Source organism: Macaca thibetana, chromosome 8 (genome assembly GCF_024542745.1).
Source record: "Macaca thibetana thibetana isolate TM-01 chromosome 8, ASM2454274v1, whole genome shotgun sequence".
NCBI lineage: Eukaryota > Metazoa > Chordata > Mammalia > Primates > Cercopithecidae > Macaca > Macaca thibetana.
The window spans coordinates 103,930,544-103,950,514 of NC_065585.1; the positions used below are offsets into that span (position 1 = coordinate 103,930,544).

Below are 19,971 nucleotides of genomic sequence, written 5' to 3' on the forward strand. Positions count from 1 at the left end.
AAGAGATAGGGGTAGAGGCCTGGCCAACATGGTGAAACCCTTCCTCTACTAAAAATACAAAAATTAGCTGGTCGTGGTGGTGGGCACCTGCAATCCCAGCTACTCAGGAGCCTGAGGCTGGAGAATTGCTTGAAGCCAGGAGGTGGAGGTTTCAGTGAGCAGAGATCGTTGCACTCCAGCCTGGGTGACAAGAGCGAAACTCCATCTCACACACAAAAAAAGAGAGAGATGGAGGTAGAGTTCGCAGCTCATTTATGCTCCCAGTTATTTGGGGTAGACTCATACCTTCTAGAACCAGGGTATGCCTTGCACCTGCAGTTGACCCCAATTCATCTAGGTCTGATTAATCTCAAAATACCACTCAGGAACATCAGGACAGGATTAGAAAGAGCAAATTTCCAAAGATTAGCATGGAGCCCTTACAATGCAGGAGAAAGACAATCAATTATAAGTGAATAGGAAGAAAAGACAGTCTGAAAGATTCTAGGGGCATTAATATAATAATGACTATACTGACACTATTATAAGCTCTAGATTATAGGAGTTTATAATAAATACAGTAAACATAAATATAATAGTAAATATAAATATAGGAGATGATCCAAAGTGAACAGTTTAAATTAACTGGTCAAATTTTACACACCAAAATTTCTACTTTTAATACTGCCTAACATTGGCCATACTTTTTCTCAGTAAACAATGTCAATGCTGATATAGAAAGAACAGCACAAACTTGCACTGTCAACATTTTTTAAATCTTACAAATAAAATAAAAGCATGATGCTTTGTAATCTGGCTTGAAACCTATAATTTACTGTCTTACATACTGTACATAATTAATACAATTTTAAGAACACTAACCAGCTGGTACTAAGTGTCCATCATCAGTACTTCCAAATGCTTCTTTCTTTGGTTTGCAGCGAGGAGGATTATACCCCTTTTCACAATGGCAATGGTTAAAATTGTTGCAAATCTTAAATAATAAAAAAAAAGAATAATTTTGATGGAGACTAATGAATAATCTATACTTACTCCACAGAGTATCTCATTCTAGAGAATTTATCTAAATAGATAAATTTATCAAATTTTCCCTTGCTGATGTTCATACTATGCAAAGTACATCTAGCTTTTGTTGTCAAATCAATTTTTTTCTAAAAAATTCTTTTAACTCCCCCCATAGCCAGGCCCAAATACCTCAAATTACCAGTAACTTGCCACTAATTATAATCTACTTGCTAGCTGACAGCCTAGACACTAAATTAACTTGCATGATTAGCAAGAAAATTCTAATGATCTTTATTTACCAGTTTCTATCTTCTATTGCTTATAGCATATCCACCTCACATATCCATCAAACATTTTAAACATCCAGAATCATCTTAAATGTTTTCTCTTTGTCTTCTCTAATAAGTAGTTTGATAAGTTTCTTAAGAAGACAAAATTGAGGTTATAAATTATAGACTGTTAAATGACACCAAATGACATAAAAATGGCAAGCAAAAAAAGTCATTTTTTAAAAATCTTCAAATTGTTTGATTGTTAAAAGCAAGCTGCTTAAAATAAACATTGCAGTTACTTACTCCATGACCACTGCACTCAAGAGAAGCCTCGCACGTTTCAAAATCCATCAGGAATCTAACATGCTTACAACGCATTTTGAAACAATACTAAAAACAAAGCAAAAAAGTACAAAATAAAATCAGTCAAAAAATCAGATTTTGTGCATGGCTAACACGTTTAAAAATTCAAGAAAATACTAGAATTCATATTATCAAAAGTTTGCATTAAAAAGCTGTGAGTGTCCAGTGGAAAAAAAATAATTGTGACTACATTGAAGTAAACATGAAATAAACTACGTACTTTCAGATTGTAAAGATGTAATCATATGTAAGAAACCAGAGGTGTTATTTTCTTTCCATTTAGTATCAGAAGTCAACTTAGATAAATTACTGGAAAAAACAACTTGATTAGTCATTTGAGTTCAAGAATTATCTGAAGAACATTTTTAAATATACCCATGTGTGGGCTCCCCTTGAGAGCATTATATCAAAAACTCTGGGGAGAGGATCCAGTTGTTTCTCAAGAGCAGCCAGGTTGGAGAACTATTGAGTAGAGAAGTGATATCTCAAAATCATGAGTATCAGCAGCAAAGGAAGATAGTTTACTCTTCCATATGACAAAATACAAAGAAAGAGGGAAGAAAGGACAACAGGTAATTATATGAGGTAATGGGACAATGGGACACTCCCCTTGGTGAGATGGATAAAAGGCCTTCTAAGAAAGAAAAGTTTCATGGGTGAATTTAAATTTTTCTAATTTCTGACATACATTTATGTGATCTTCTTTAATTATCAAAAAACTGTCACTAAATTCACCATGTTGTGAAAGAGTTTTATATTTGGAGTGAGTTTTGTCTTTGGGTCATAATAATGACTATATGCAGAAACAGGAGAGTCAGGACTCTGTAATGGAGGTTTGAGCTAATACCATTTAGATTTTGACGGTAAGGGAGGCTTCAGATCATATTTGTATTCCATATATTTTGAAATGAGCAAGAAATAACAGGGACTCTGTTTTTTTATGTGCTATTTATTATCAAAATGTTACTAAATAGAAATAAATTTGTATTTAGCAAGTCTACTCAGAAGCTTTCTCTCAAAAATAGTATGTTAATTTAACTTCACATAGTATCTTCTTGATTTAAATCAATTAGACTATTAAAATCATATTAAATATATTGTTAATTTATAGAATATTACATGTTTCCAATAATATTGCATAATTATATTGTGCAACATTAATTGTTAATGTTGTTTTCATATTTTGGTATGTTATATAAATAATAACAATAATGCACATATAGTAGAACATAATATTCTAATAATAGTTTAATTAAAGTATTCATCTACCAATCAGGAAAAAATCAGAGTCCATTATAAAAAGTAAAAACCAACACACATTTGGCTTTTCTATTGAAACAATAAATACAATTCAAAAAATGTTATCGCAAAAACCATGCTAATGAAGAAAAATTCTTGCTCACATAATATCTTACTCAACCAAAACTATTATTCATTTGAGATCTTCAGCTCTTTTCTAAAGATTTACTCACTAATAATGTATGCAAAATTACTAGATTATATATGTCAGAACATCAAAAAATTTATGTATAAAAATTACTAAAATATTGTATTGCTCTTAAAAGAGGTGTGAAGATCATTAATAACATATACTGCTGAACTTGTAAATAAATAGGGAAAATGGAGAATTGCCTAACTTTTCAATATTCTATTTAAACATTCTTTAAGAGACCCACCTAAGGTCCACCTAAAGACTATGTAATCATTTGAGTGAAAATTCATACCATGTAAAGACATTACCAGGTGAATGGGTAGAACAAAAAGGAGAGATGGAAACGTAACAAATATATTAGCACAGGAGGCTTGTTTGAATGTGCAGGTCTGAGACCCCTTTCTCTATCCAGAGACATAAGGAAAACTGTGGGAGTGAGAAACTTGGGACCTGATGAAGAACTCCACCGTACCTCTCCCCTACAGAGAGACATGCAGTTGGCTGGCCTGACGAATCTCCTATCCTTCCAGGAGACACCAGCAAAGACCATGGAGAGCCCCAGGGGCAATAGGTAAACCAAGCCAACCAAACAACATTGTAAAGGCTCTGACTGCCTTTGGAACAGCCCACAAAAGAAGGCCAAGACCTAAACGAGATTGCTTGCTGCTAAAACAGTGCTTTATATTTGACACAGAGTCTCCTAACATAATAAATACAATTTCTGGATGCAACTAAGTCTTTCCAAGAGCTGAGAAAATCACAACTTGAATGATAAAAGACAACCAACTGATATCAGAACCAAGATGATTCAGATGATAGGATTATATGACAAGGACTGTAAAGCAGCTATTATAAAAATAAATGAATAATCAATTACAAATCTTCTTGAAACAAATTAAAAAATACAAAAATCTTAGCAAAGGAACAGGTGATATAAAAATAAACTAAATGGGAATTATAGAATGAAAAAATAGAATAACCTAAATTAAAAAAAAAAAAAAAGCCAAGTGACTGAGCTCAAATCAGTAAACTTGAAATAGCAAAGAAATGTTTATCAGAAATCTTGGAACACCACAAAGGAAGTAAAAAAACAAGGAAAGGAAGATGAGTAAATAAAATGGACTATCCATTTCTTTATAGGTTTTTAAAATTACAGTTAATGATTGAAACAAAAATTGTAACACCACCAATGATACTTAAATGTAGGGAAGGTAAATACAACTAAAATGGGAGTGAGGTTGTTTTCTCATTTCACTCAAAGTGGCCTCTTTAGGCCACATACATATATCGTAAGACCTTGAGCAGCCACTATGAAAACTACTCAAAGAGATGGCTGACTTAGAAACATTATAACTGGATCAAGATAGCATCCTAAAACAATGTTTAAATCACCCATTGAAAGGCAAGAAAAGACAAAAGTAAGAACAGGAACCAGAGGAAACAAATAATGAAATAACATACTTAGGCAATAACATTACACCAACCAAAAGACCAGGCCACACTGTATTAGAGGCATGACTCAACTATGTGATGCTTTTAAAAACTCTCCCCAAATTCAATGGCAGAGATAGATTTAAATAAAAAGGACAGAAAAAATATATCGTTCAAACTTTTATCCATAAAAGCAGGAGTAGCTATATTTATACTTTAGAGTAGACTTCAGAGCAAAGAAAATTACTAAAGACAAATGAAGACACTATGTCATGATATGATAATCATTCTAACAATAACACACAATTATCCTAAATATCTACACCCCAAACCACAAAGCCTCCAAACATGAGGCAAAAAGTAATAGCACTGAAAGGAAAATAGACAAATCCACAATTGAAGTTGGATATTTTGACACCTTTGTCTCAGTAATTTACAGAAATTATACAGAAAGTCAGCAGATATACGGGAATCTGAACAAAATAGGATTTAATTGACACATATACAGGTCACTACAACCAGTAGCATCAGAATATACATTTCTACAAGCGCCTATGGAATATGCAGCAAGATATATCATATTCTTTATCATAAAGAAAACCTCAACAAGTTTTTAAAAATTAAAATTATGAGAACATGTTCTCTGATAATAATAAAATCGAACCTGTAATCAGTAAAAGAAATACAATAGAAAATCTCTAAATATGTTGAAATAAAACAATACATTTATCAAAAATTCATGTATCAAATAACCCTCAAAGAAACTTAAAAAAATACATAGAACCAAAAGAAAACAAAAATATACTTTAAAATATGTAGGATGCAGCTAAAACAGTTCTGTGAGGGAGATTTATAAGACCAAATGCTATAAAGGAGAAAAAGCCTCAAAGCAATCATTGAAGTTACCACTTCAAGAAACTGGAGGAAAGGAAGAAGAAATTAAACTCAAAGCAAAAGAAAGTAAATTATAATAAAAGCAGAAATCAATGAAATAGATTGCAAGTTCCATATGAAATTAAAAACTGGAAAATAATAAAGAAACCAATATAACAGAGTGGAGTCTTTAAATTTTTTTATGAAATTAATAAATTGTTAGCAAGACTGAGAAAAATAAATGAAACAAAAAGCAAATTCTTTGAAATTTTTTATGAAATTAATAACTTTAGCAAGACTGACAAGTTTAAAAAAGAAGACACAAATCACCAATATCAGAAATGAGATAAAGGATATCATTGCAGATCCTGCAGCCATTACACAGAATTATGAAGAAATACTATGAACAGCTTTACATTTATAAATTCAGAAACTTTGAGGAAATTGACCAATTTCTAGCAAACCATGAACAACCAAAAATCACCAAGAAACAGCTTATAATCTGAAGACCATTACAACAACTGAAGAAATTGAATTCATAGTTTAAAACCTCCTAAAAAGTGAAATTTCCAGGCCCAAATGATTTCACTAGAGAATTCTATCAACATTTAAAGAAAAAATTAACATACATTTTACACAATCTCTTTCCAAAAATAGAAGAATAAAAAACAGTTTTCAATTAATTTTATAATGCCATATAAAATGACCAAAATCAGATAAACACATTGCAACAACAGCAATAAAAAAAAACTACAGACCAATACCCCTCATGAATTTGGATACAAAGATTATTCAACAAAATATTAGCAAACTAAATGCAACAATGCATAAAAAATTTATACACAATGACCAAGTGATATTAACACCAAGTAAGTAATGCTGGTTCTACATTTAAAAATTGATTAATGTAATCCAACATTCAATGAACTAAAGAAGAAAAATCATGTGACCACATCAGTCGACACCCAAAAAGCATTTGACAAAATTCAAGACACAAGTATAATAAAAACCTTCAATAAGTTAGCAGTAGAAAATGGTTGACTCAACTTAAGGGGCATCTGCAAAAAAAAAAGAAACCTACATCTAACATCATATTTAATGATGAAAGACTTAATACATTCCTCTTAGATTAGGAAAAAGTCCAGGACATCCTCTCTCAACACTCTTATTCAACATCATACTGTAAGTTCTAACCATTGCAGTAAAGCAAGAAAAAGAAATAAAACATATACAGATTGAAAAGGAAAAAATAAAATGATCTCTATTTCCAAATTATTTTCTACCTAAAAAAATCCCAAGAAATCCACAATCAAACTCCTACAACTAAGTTAACACAGGACAGTTGCAGGATAAAAGATCCACACCCAAAATTCAATAAGAAATGGGGAAAGGACTCTCTAATAAATGGTTCTGTGATAGCTGGTTAGCCAAATGCAGAAGAATGAATCTGGACCCCTACCTTTAACAATATACAAAACTTAACTGAAGATGGATTCAAAACTTAAACCTAAAGTCTAGGAAACAACTCTTCTGTCCAAAAAATTTAGGATTAAAACTCCAAATAGAATTTAGGACTAAAACTCCAAAAGCAAATGCAACAACAACAAAAAAAAAATAGATAGGATTTAATTAAACTAAAAAAAGTGTCTACATAGCAAACAAATAACAACAGAGTAAACAGACAACCTACAAAATGGGAGAAAATATTTGCAAACTATGCATCCAACAAAGAACTGATATCCAGAATCCACCAGGAACGCAACAACTTAACTGAAAAACAAATAATCCCAGTAACAAGTGGGCAAAGGACATGAACAGACATCTCTCAAAAGAAGATATACGAGTGGCTAGCAAACATATGATAAAATGCTGAGCATCACCAAAGATCAGAGAAATGTAATTTAAAGTTATGATGACACCCTATCTCACATCAGTCCAAATGGCTTTTTTCTTTTTCTTTTGTTTTTCTTTTTTTGAGATGGAGTCTCGCTCTGTCGCCACCTCCAGGGTTCATGCCATTCCTCTGTCTCAGCCTCCCGAGTAGCTGGGACTACAGGCACCCGCCACCATGCCCGGCTAATTTTTATGTATTTTTAGTAGAGATAGGGTTTCACTGTGTTAGCCAGAAAGGTCTCGATCTCCTGACCTCATGATCCACCTTCATCAGCCTCCCAAAGTGCTGGGACTACAGGTGTGCGCCACCACACCAGGCCTCAGAATGGTTATTCTTAAAAAGTCTAAAAACAATAGATGTTGGTGAGGATGTGGATAAAACGTAACACATATATAATTATATATATGTGAAGAAAAGGTAACACATATACATAATTCATGTGGAGAAAAGGTAACACATATATATAATTCATGTGTAAACATAACACAGATATATAATTCATTTATTATATAGTATATATAGTATATAGTATATAATAGTATATATTATATAGTATATCATATACTATATAATATATAATAAATGAATTATTTATCTAAATTTATCAATATCTTTATATATCTAGATATATATCTTTATCTTTTATATATAAATATCTTTTATAAAAATCTTTATATATCTAGATATATAATTCATTATATATAAGAATTCATTATAAATAATAAATTATATTAATTATATTATATATATCTAATAAATGCATTTATCATATATTATACTTAAATGAATTTGTTACATATTATTTATGTATTTATATTATATATATTACTGTGTAGTAATTCATGTATTATATATCTATATATCTAGGTATATAATTCATTTATTATATATGATTATATATGAATTTATTCTGAATTTATCATATATGAATTATATAATTCATTTATTATACATTAATATAATATATTATATATTAATTAATATATTATATAATATATATAAAAAATTACAAAATATATTATATATAATATATTTTATATTATACTAATATATGTTAATTTATTATATATTATTATATATATAAATGAATTCTATATCTAGATATATAAAGATATATAATACATTCATTATTATATAGCAATAAAAATAATTAAATCATGTCCCATGCAGTACAGCAATATGGATAAAGGTAGACACCATTATCATATATATGAACTAACTCAGAAACTGAAAATCAAATACCATGTGTTCTCACTTATAAGTGAAAGCTAAAAAATGGGTACACATGGACATAATGATGGAAATAATAGGCACCAGGAACCCCAAAAGTGGGGAAAAATCAGGGGGTTAGGGTTGAAAAATAACTGACTGGAGACAATGTTCATTATTCAGGTGACAGGCACACTAGATGTCAAAACTTCACCAATACCTGCACATGTACCTCCCTGAATCTATAAAAATTTAAAAATAAATTATTTAATCTATCAAAAATTTAGAATAATAATTTCTAATAAAAAAGTAAATTAAAAATCTGGAAAAATAATCTAAGGAAAACTGTAAACTTCACAAAGCTATAGAAATTAAACAAAACACTCTTAAGGAACCAGTGAAACAAAGAAAGAATCACTAAGAAAATTAAAAAACACTTACAAACAAATAGAAATATAAACTCAATATTCCAAAACTTATGGAATGCAGTGAAAGAAGTTCTAGGGGGAAAACTTATTAGCATAAATGCTACATAAAAAAGAAGAAAAATTTAAAATCAACAACCTAACTTTACAACTTAAGGAAATAGAAAAAAACAAAACAAAATAAACTAAATTCTAGCAGAAGGAAGAAAATAAAGAGTAAAGCAGAGATAAAATACAGAGTAAAACAATAAAGTTAATGAAACCAAAAATTGGTTCTTTGAAAAGATGAACAAAATTGACAAACCTTTATCTAGACATACTAATAAAGACAGAAAACTCAAATTACTAAAGTCAGGAATAAAAGTGAGAACATTACTACCAATTCTACAGAAATAGAAAGGATTATAAGAATACCAAGACCTATTGTTTACCAGTGGACTGTATTAGCTTGATAAAACTGACAAATTAATAGAAACACAAAACCTATCAACACTATGAAGAACTTAAAAACCTGAACAGTCTCCTAACTCATAAGGAGATTTAATTAATAATTCAATTAATTAATTAATTAATAATCATAAACCTTCCTATGAAGAAAATTTCTGGACGTAATGGCTTCAAATATGTAAAGAAGAATTAACACCAGTTCTTCTCAAATTTTTCCAAAAACATGAAGAAGAGGAAACATCTTCTAACTCATTTTATAAGGACAGCATTATCCTGATATCAAAGCCAGAAAAATACACTATAAAGAAAAAATACAGACCAATAACCATTATGAACATAGATGCAGAATCCTCAGTAAAATGCTGGCAAACTGTGCTATATTAGGAGTACACACTATGATCAACTGCGATTTCTGGAATGCAAGGATGGTTCAATGTATGATAACTGACCAATGTAATAACCACATTAATAGAATGAAGGAGAAAAACAAAATGATCATCTTAATTGATAAAGAAAAGGTTTTAACAAAATTCAACACCTTTCATGACACAAACACCCAAAGTACACTCAGTCATGAAGTAGAAGAAAACTACCTCAACATGATAAAAATCCATATATAAAAACCCCACAGCTGACATTATACTTAATGATACGACTTTAAAGCTTCTCCTCTAAGATCAGGAACAGGGCAAGGATACTTCCTTTCACCACTTCTCCTCAACATTATACTGGAAGTTCTAGTCAGAGATATTAGGCAAGAAAAAGAAATAAAAGGCATCCAAATTGGAAAGGAACAATTAAAACTTTTCTGTTTCCAGAGGACATAATTTTACAGGTAGAAAACTCTAAGGATTACACCAAGCTGTTGGAATTAACAATGTATTCAGCAAAGTGGCAAAATACAAAATCAACATACAAAAACTGGCTTCATTTCTATACAGTAACAATGAACACTCTGAAAGGGATATTTTGAATACATTTCCATTTATGATAGCATCAAAAAGTACTTAAAGCAAAGTACTTAAAGAATTAATTTAACAAGGCAGTTTAAGATGTCCATATTAAAGTGATCTACAGATTCAATACAATTACTATAAAAATTCCAATGATTTTTTTGCAGAAATGGAAAAATTTATACTAAAATTCATAGAGAATCTCAAGGAACCCCAAAAACAATCTTGAAAAACAAGAACAAAGCTAAAAGAGTCACATTTCTCAATTTCAAAACTTACTAGGAAGCTACAGGAATGAAAACATTGTGGTACTGGCATAAAGACTAATATATTACCAATGGAATAGAATAAACAGCCCATAAACAAATGCTTGCATATATGGTCAAAAGATACTACTGAATTTTTACAAGGGTGCTGAGACCATTCAATGGAGAGAGGACAATCATTGCAACAAATTGTGCTAGAGAAACAAGATGTCCACACACAAAAGAATAAAACTGAACCTTTACCTAACACCACATACAAAAATGAACTTGAAATGGATTCTATAGGTAAACATAAGACCTTAAAACTATAATACTCTTAGAATAAAATATGGGGCAAAAGCCAGTGATTTATTGGCTATGACACCAAAAGTACATGCAACAAAAGAAAAAATAGACTAATTGGATTTTATAATTGTTTTTAAATTGTGCATTAAAAGACACTATCAACAGAGCAAAAAGGCAACTCAAAGAATGAAAGAAAATATTTTAAAATCATATCATAAGAGAGTAATATCCAAAATATATAAAGAATTCCTAAAACTAAACAACAAAGAAAGATGATTTAAAAATAGGAATAGCATTTAAATAGACATTTCCCTAAAGAAGATATACAAATGGTCAATAAGCACAAGAAAAGCTGCTCAAAATCACAAATCATTAGGGAAATGCAAATCAAAATTACAGTGAGATACCACTTGATAGTACGGCTACTATCGAAAAAAGAAAAAAAACAGAAAGTAAGTATTGGTGAGAATGTGGAGAAACTAGAACCATTATGCATGGCTAGTGGAAATGTAAAATGGTATAGCCACTGTGGAAGACGGTACGGCAGTTCCTCAAAAATTTAAAAATAGAACTACCATGTGATCCAGCAATTCTACTTCCAGGTATATACCCCCAGAAATTGAAAGCACAGTTTTGAAGATATATTTATACTGCCATGATTATAGTGGCATTGTTTATAATAGCTAAAACATGGAATGATCACAAATGGTCATCAACAGATGTATAGATAAAATGCAGAATGTACATACAATGGAATAGTAGTCAGCTTTAAAAATGAAGGAAATTCTGACATACTACAGTATAGCTGAAACTTAAGTGTCTTATGCTAAGTGAAATAAGCCAGTCACATAAAGAAAAATACTATATTATTCCTCTTATGTCAGATACCTATAGTAGTCAAATTTATAGAGTCAGAAAGTAGAATGGTGGTTTTTCAGGGGATCAGGGGAGGTAGGAATGGGGAGTTATTGCTTAATGAAATGAGTTTCAGTTTTACAAAATGAAAAGATTTATGAAGATAGAGGGTGGTAATGGTTTTACAGCATTATGAATGTATATAATACCACTGAATTGTACACTTTAAAAGGTTAAAATGGCAATTTTTATATTACGTGCATTTTACCACAAGAAAAAATGGAAGAAAATGCATTGGTTAGTATATTGTCAAAATGAGTATAACCAGAAAAATAAATTTAAAACACTTTAATTTTTGTATTTCTAATTACCATATCAGGACCACACACGGAACCATCTTGTACAAATGTTTCATCTCTGTCATCAACTGAATAATATGATGTTTTTGAAACAGTTGAAGCTACTGGAGGTGGCTTCCTACTGGGTAGATACGTAGACACACATGTTTGGTCTCGTACATGTGCATAAATCACAGATAAATTTGGACGTGATATTAAGTCTTTGTGTTCCCATGTACAGACTAATTTTCCACATAGAATATGTCTAGAAGCACAAGGAAGAAAAAAATTACCTTATTGTTTATTGAGATAACACAGGATGCTGATATAGTGAAATTTTTAAAAAGTGATTTACTAATTTAAATCCAATTTTCTCTCAGTACCTTTTTGTTGCACAATGACTTATGTTATGATTCTTTTTTGTTTCACGAGGCAAACTGGCAAGTGAAAAACTGGTGGTTTTTACACTATGACAGCTGTGATCTGTTCCACAATAGCTGCTGAAATTTGAGAAAATGATCTCTGGTCTCCAGTTTTTTCAATAGTAAATGAGATAAGTAATTCTTATACACATTTGATGTATGTAAGTTGTATATTTATAACCTATATTATAAATGTATAATATACATAAGCTGCATAACAATGTCTAGCTCATCACAACAATAAACAGAGGCCATTTTTATGGTCATTGTTGTTTTAACATTATAGGCACCAAATACATGTTCTTGTAGGCAGTGGATAATATTGTCCAGCTCAGATTATGTAATGAAGAAAACCTGACCCCCAACATTCGATTTGACTGCATAGAATATATTTCCTAGATTTTAGCAATCTCTAACCTACATTCCAAACAGATTTATAATTTTCTAAATACATACTGAAACAAACAATATTCAGTGCCACAGTTTCCAAACTTGTCTCCTCTGGTATTAATTTCATCATAACAGAAAATTGGAGCACCTCTTGAACCTATGAACAACAACAAAAACTTAAGTAAATTACAATACAGAATTTAAATTATATTAAAGAAATGATAGACTCAGTCTGGAAATTATAATGTGATCCATAAGAAAGTTTATCATTACCCAGGACTAAAAAGTTTCTGGGGGCAGAGCTAGGATTAAAAAACAAACTCCTTTTTATAAGCCTAGAAGACTTTCTTCTGCAGCAAACAGAAAACAAACAACATTATTCGAATGGTTCTGTATTGTTAGACAAATAAGCAACTATCGCCCTATTGCCTATAAATTATTTACTTCCTGCCTTACTTCCCTACCCCATGTGAAAATGCTGTTTACTCTTATTCCAAATGAAACAGTAGAAAAATAGTATCTGTAGTGCAATAATGATGACAAACACAAAGAACACTTCATTTAACTCTCCTTGCTCCACACTAGAGTCAGCATCCATTGTTAGATTATTAGATCCTAATAATCACTAAATAAAAATTGTTGAATTTTAAAATTAGAAAGAATATCAATGTTCATCTACTTCAGTCCTTTATATATTTAGTTATGTCTAATTTTAAAATTATGAAAAATTCAAACATCTATAATAACTGTCCTATTACTTTCACTTAGTAGTTTAGAGGTAGCTTCCATTGATCATGTTAGTCATATGTAATCAAAATAGAGATCATTTGTTGTTACTACTATTTAATTGACAAGAGAGCTCTCTTCAATAATTTCACAGACTTTCATACTTGGAGAACATGATCTGTAAATTTCACTCTGTTAAGGAGCACAATCTAGACATGTACAAGGTGCTACAGAACAGGCCAGGACAGATTTGTGAGTGGAATCCACCATCATCAGCAATTCTTTTTCGAAAAAGCCTACTCTTGAACTCACCCAGTAAGTAATCGGGTTTGTGTGCTTTGCTCCAAACAAAATACTTCTTTGATTAAATCTAATTTAAACTTCCCAGTTCCTCTAAGTTATATAGAGAGTCACAATTAGGATGGCTCAAAATTTAAGGTATAAACCTAAGAATACAAAATAAATAACATCTGAATGCAATAGTATAAAAAAATCAAAATTAGTGCAAGAAAAATCTACAATGAACAAAACACTAAAACTCTAGACAGGGACAGGGATGGGTCATTATTCCATAACCCTGCTTTACTGAGCAACAAGTACAGCCTTTGCAATTAGCCAGTGGTTCCCTGACGAGGCTCAGGAAGCTTTCTCTGCAATCTCCTGAAGCCCACGGACCCAACCCAGAGTGGCCCTGGCAGCCTACCTTGCCCAGGAGAAAAAGCAGCAAAACATGTACCCCTTAACAACCCAACATCTCTCTGGTGTCTTTTCAGTTCCATTTTTGAGGGTCAGGATGGCAGCAATATCTGTGGGGGTTTTTTTGTTTTTTTGTTTTTTTGTTTTTTGACTCTCAAGGCCTTGTTGCTCCGGGTGAAATTCCTGGCCAGGAATTTCTTTTCCCCCTAGGATGATGATACCTATGCAGGGCAGTCCTACCACCTAATTCTCCAAAGCCCTGGGAGATTTAGGCATTTTCTTCAGCAGCTTTCCTATTCCTGCCTCCATTTCATGGGCTTTGAACTGAGGTCTCCACAACACCTAAAAGCACAGTTTAAGAAAGGCAGTGACTGGAAGTTTAGTTTGGGAGATTTTAGGACAAACCCTTGTGACATCTGAAGTCGCTGTGCCTCCTGGAACCTCAAGGTGCACAGTCAATAGTGGGAGAGACTATGTCAAGGGCTGATCACATTAGGGACTGTAGTAACCTGCTGTAGAAATGTTCTTGGAGGAGATTCTATAAAAAAGAATGTGTGGCTGGTTTTTTTGTTATGTTGTATTGTGGGGTTTTTTGCCTGGTATGGCCCAAGTAAAAGTCAATGACTCGTTTGGGGGTTTATTTCTGTTTTTCTTTTCTTCTTTTTCTTTCTTTTCTTACGCAGCTGCAAAAAACTTTGGACAAAACGCCTCTATTTTGTGGATGCTTATGTAATTGTTCACCTTAGTTGTTAATTCCTTTTGCTGTAGAACTACAGTGCTTTCCCACCCCATCTGAATCCCAGAGCAGGCCTATGATGAAGGCTCACAGGTATCTGTGTTTCTGCTTATTTGGTTAGGAAAACCAATGTCTTGCACTTGGTTACATTGACTGCTATACAAGCTGCTACTTCTAAATTTGGTCCCTTTGGGGCATCAGAATTGAGAAGTAGAGGAAATACAAATAAAAGAATGCATCATTTTAGTCTTCTGCAGTTAAATATCTGGGGCAGGGGGAAGACAAAGGTGAGATAAGATAGATCCATAAAACTATATTCCACATAAAAATATTTCCAGACCACACCTATTACCAAAATGTCTAATTGAACAAGAAGCATCAAAATATAATAAAACAGGCCCTAGCTGGGGGCAGAGGGTCTCATAAATATATTTTCTGGTATAAAATAGAAAGAAGTTGCAACCAGTGTGGACCTATGCTTGGATTGCCCAGGCTGAAGTGATGAGACTGAGTAGCACATTAGTAAGCAAAGAAAATAAAATTATGCAATTTTCACAATTAGTATTTATTCAGGAGAGCTGAAATTAATTGAATCTCATACAATCTTTCATGCCGTCAATCAATTTTTGAAGTTTAATATCATCAGTGGCTCTTGGGCCCAGTCGCCTATAGCTTTTAATCATGCCAGAGTAGGGTGAAATGTTATATAAATTCTAGGCAGTTTTTTAATAGCCAGTCCAGCCAGGAGGGTGCAATGGCACAAATGAGGAGATCACTTAACAGAACCCAAAGTCAGTGTTCAGGTCTGTCTCTCCACTAGGCAGTGTGATAGAGGGAAACTTGTGTGACCTCCCTGGGCCTCCTTTCCTTATTAAAGTGAAGTGAAGTTGTCAGACTCTGACGCCCCTCTCATTAAAAGTATTTTATTATTATGCTGACGTTTTACATTAATTAAATATGCTTTCAAAGTTACTTCATGTCAAAGTTATAAGGAAAGATGTAGGCCTTCTGTTAGGCGTGCAGCCTTGTAGATAAACTAGAGCAAGAACTCTAAATCGTTTCAGCTTTTTGTTTTTCAAATTAGAGTGAATTATGATTGCCTAGAGGTCTTCTATTGAAAATACCTTCAAGACTCTTGTTGATTTTGTTTATTAGAACTTTCATACTCTACAACAGTACTGCGTATTCCCTGAGCCTTATGTGTGGTCAAGCCCCATCTCTAGTGGGAATCCAAAATGCTGAACTAGACCAGGCATGGTGGCTCAGGCCTGTAATCCCAGCACTTTGGGAGGCCGAGGCGGGTGGATCACCTGAGGTCAGGAGTTTGAGACCAGCCTGACCAACACAGCAAAACCCCATCTCCATTAAAAATACAAAAATTAGCTGGGTGTGGTGGCGGATGCCTGTAATCTCAGGTACTTGGGAGGCTGAGGGCGGAGAATCCCTTCAACCTGGGAGGCAGAGGTTGCAGTGAGCCGAGATGGCACCATTGCACTCCAGCCACTGCACTCCAGCCTGGGCAACAGAGTAAGACTCCATCTCAAAAAAATTAAAAAATGCTGAACTAGAAAACAAAAGCAAGGAGGTGGGTGAACTTTATATGCTGATATTGTTTCTTTTATTAATCAAGTTATGGAATCATTTGTTCTTTCTGTTGTTTATGACGTTTGATCCTGTATTGAGTGTTTTAAAACAACCTTCAAAGAACTCAGGCAGTATACAGATTCTATAAGACATTGTCTAGCCCAGCCTTAAAGAAAAATATGTAAGAGGGTCCCATTAGGCTGTTTTTTCACTGAAGCAACAATGGTTACCCTGAGCTCTAAAAAACCCTCAGGAAGAGAGTCTTTGTCTTTAAAATCAATATCACTTTAACATAGAAAACCTCCTTATCATGTTTGGACAGTCTAAGGCTAATTGTTTTTGGGCTATTAACTATACAGTGTTGAGAAAAATAATCAAAAGACAGAGGTACCGTTTCACAAAACTTACAGACCCTGTTTGAAATGACTGTCTTAAAATTGGTCTCTCTGCATCTAAAACACACCTGACAGAATTACTGCTAAATAGATTTTCACTGTAATCCCCATTTTTAGTTTACCTCAATAACCACCAAAACTTCACTAAAGATGATTTAAAATAGCAATTGCCATCATAGAGAACTTTTGACATATGCCAAAGATGATGTAGCTAAAAAGAGCTTGAGAACAGAAGTACCAAATAGGAAAGGATCAGACTTTAGAACAAAAGTTCAGGGTTTTCAGAACAATATTCTGATACAAAAATTGCATCTCTTAAAGATTTTTTGGAAAAATCCAACGAAAGTAAATCAATCTGAAATTTATCTCCTTGTGCCTCTAACATTCATTACCCTATTTTGACATTATCACCTACTGTCCTGTTCCCTCACCTCGCTTCCCCAAATTCCTATTCAAATTGTTTTTCCCTCAAGGTCTCTCCCAAGAAAACTACCAATTTAATGATTTAATACCTATTTAATACTGTTAATATAGATAGTAATCTTCGCAAATTTAAGTTATGCCCTAGACCTGAGCTAAGAACCACATAAAGCATATTCCAAAGCCACAAGGAGACATAAAAAGTTTGCTCAGGAATTTTTAGTTGTATTATTTTATTATCCACTTACCGTCTAAGGGAGTAGACCTATAGTGATTCATCTATTAGCTCCTCAGAGGAAGAGAAATTATTGAATGCTGTTGAGTAGAAACCTAAAATGAAAGAAGCCCTATCCTCTTTTTTTGTATAAAATCCAAAATAGGAGACATTGTAAGAAAAAAATAAATTGGAATGAGAATCTGCAAATCTGGGAGACTCCAAAACACAGCTGAACATTTTCAAAGGGACTCAGAAAACTAGCAAGCTAGGAACACCAACATAGATCTCCTTTGATGACAACTGACCCCCAACATAGAAAATTGATCAAAAAACTTTCATTCTCTAAAAATTAAGGATATTAAGGCTATATTGATTGCCATATTTTAAAAAACGTTTTTGAAATAGGCAATGTTCCATATGACCAAAAAGCAATGGGACAATGGCCCCAACACTTATCAAATGATGCTGCAGCATTTGTCAATGCCTTATCTTTCCCTTGACTTCCTAAATGAACTGACCTTTAAACATAAACTGTCAGTAAAGTTTTTTTTTTGTATATAGTACACTGTTATTTATATAATAGATTCTGCTACTGTGAAACAACAGATCTATTCAGAAGACTGAAACTGGACCCCTTCCTTTCACTAAATACAAAAATTAACTCAATATTGATTAAAAACAAATATAAGGGGGGGCGGAGCAAGATGGACGAATAGGAACAGCTCCAGTCTCCAACTCCCAGCGTGAGGGACACAGAAGACCGGTGATTTCTGCATTTTCAACTGAGGTACTGGGTTCATCTCACTGGGGAGTGCCGGACGATCGGTGCTGGTCAGCTGCTGCAGCCCGACCAGCCAGAGCTGAAGCAGGGCGAGGCATCGCCTCACCTGGGAAGCGTAAGGGGGAAAGGAATCCTTTTCCTAGCCAGGGGAACTGAGACACACAACACCTGGAAAATCGGGTAACTCCCACCCCAATACTGCGCTTTAAGCAAACAGGCACACCAGGAGATCATATCCCACACCTGGCCGGGAGGGTCCCACGCCCATGGAGCCTCCCTCATTGCTAGCACAGCAATCTGCTATATCACGGCAAGGCAGCAGCGAGGCTGGGGGAGGGGCACCCGCCATTGCTGAGGCTTAAGTAGGTAAACAAAGCTGCTGGGAAGCTCGAACTAGGTGGAGCTCACAGCAGCTCAAGGAAACCTGCCTGTCTCTGTAGACTCCACCTCTGGGCACAGGGCACAGTAAACAATAACAAACACAGCCGAAACTTCTGCAGACGCAAACGACTCTGTCTGACAGCTTTGAAGAGAGCAGTGGATCTCCCAACACGGAGGTTGAGATCTGAAAAGGGACAGACTCCCTGCTCAAGTGGGTTCCTGACCCCTGAGTAGCCTAACTGGGAGACATCCCCCACTAGGGGCAGTCTGACACCCCACACCTCACAGGGTGGAGTACACCCCTGAGAGGAAGCTTCCAAAGCAAGAATCAGACAGGTACACTCACTGTTCAGCAATATTCTATCTTCTGCAGCCTCTGCTGCTGACACCCAGGCAAACAGGGTCTGGAGTGGACCTCAAGCAATCTCCAACAGACCAACAGCTGAGGGTCCTGACTGTTACAAGGAAAACTATCAAACAGGAAGGACACCTACACCAAAACCCCATCAGTACATCACCATCATCAAAGACCAGAGGCAGATAAAACCACAAAGATGGGGAAAAAGCAGGGCAGAAAAGCTGGAAATTCAAAAAATAAGAGCGCATCTCCCCTGGCAAAGGAGCGCAGCTCATCGCCAGCAACGGATCAAAGCTGGACGGAGAATGACTTTGACGAGATGAGAGAAGAAGGCTTCAGTCCATCAAACTTCTCAGAGCTAAAGGAGGAATTACGTACCCAGCGCAAAGAAACTAAAAATCTTGAAAAAAAAAGTGGAAGAATTGATGGCTAGAGTAATTAATGCAGAGAAGGTCATAAACGAAATGAAAGAGATGAAAACCATGACACGAGAAATACGTGACAAATGCACAAGCTTCAGTAACCGACTCAATCAACTGGAAGAAAGAGTATCAGCGATTGAGGATCAAATGAATGAAATGAACTGAGAAGAGAAACCAAAAGAAAAAAGAAGAAAAAGAAATGAACAAAGCCTGCAAGAAGTATGGGATTATGTAAAAAGACCAAATCTACGTCTGATTGGGGTGCCTGAAAGTGAGGGGGAAGATGGAACCAAGTTGGAAAACACTCTTCAGGATATCATCCAGGAGAACTTCCCCAACCTAGTAGGGCAGGCCAACATTCAAATCCAGGAAATACAGAGAACGCCACAAAGATA

General features: G+C 33.9%; 1 protein-coding gene across 3 annotated transcripts in view; it reads right to left on the minus strand.

Moving 5' to 3' along the window:
* LOC126961194 (disintegrin and metalloproteinase domain-containing protein 5) overlaps nt 1-19,971 on the minus strand; it is a 137,182-nt gene that overhangs the window by 22,051 nt on the left and 95,160 nt on the right. For all 3 annotated transcript variants that reach the window (XM_050801306.1, XM_050801307.1, XM_050801308.1), the window contains 4 exons: nt 12,927-13,017; nt 12,082-12,313; nt 1,581-1,667; nt 862-973 (listed from right to left, as the gene is read on the minus strand). In XM_050801306.1, the coding sequence (XP_050657263.1) occupies nt 862-973; nt 1,581-1,667; nt 12,082-12,313; nt 12,927-13,017 (522 nt within the window). The remainder of the gene's footprint in view (nt 1-861; nt 974-1,580; nt 1,668-12,081; nt 12,314-12,926; nt 13,018-19,971) is intronic.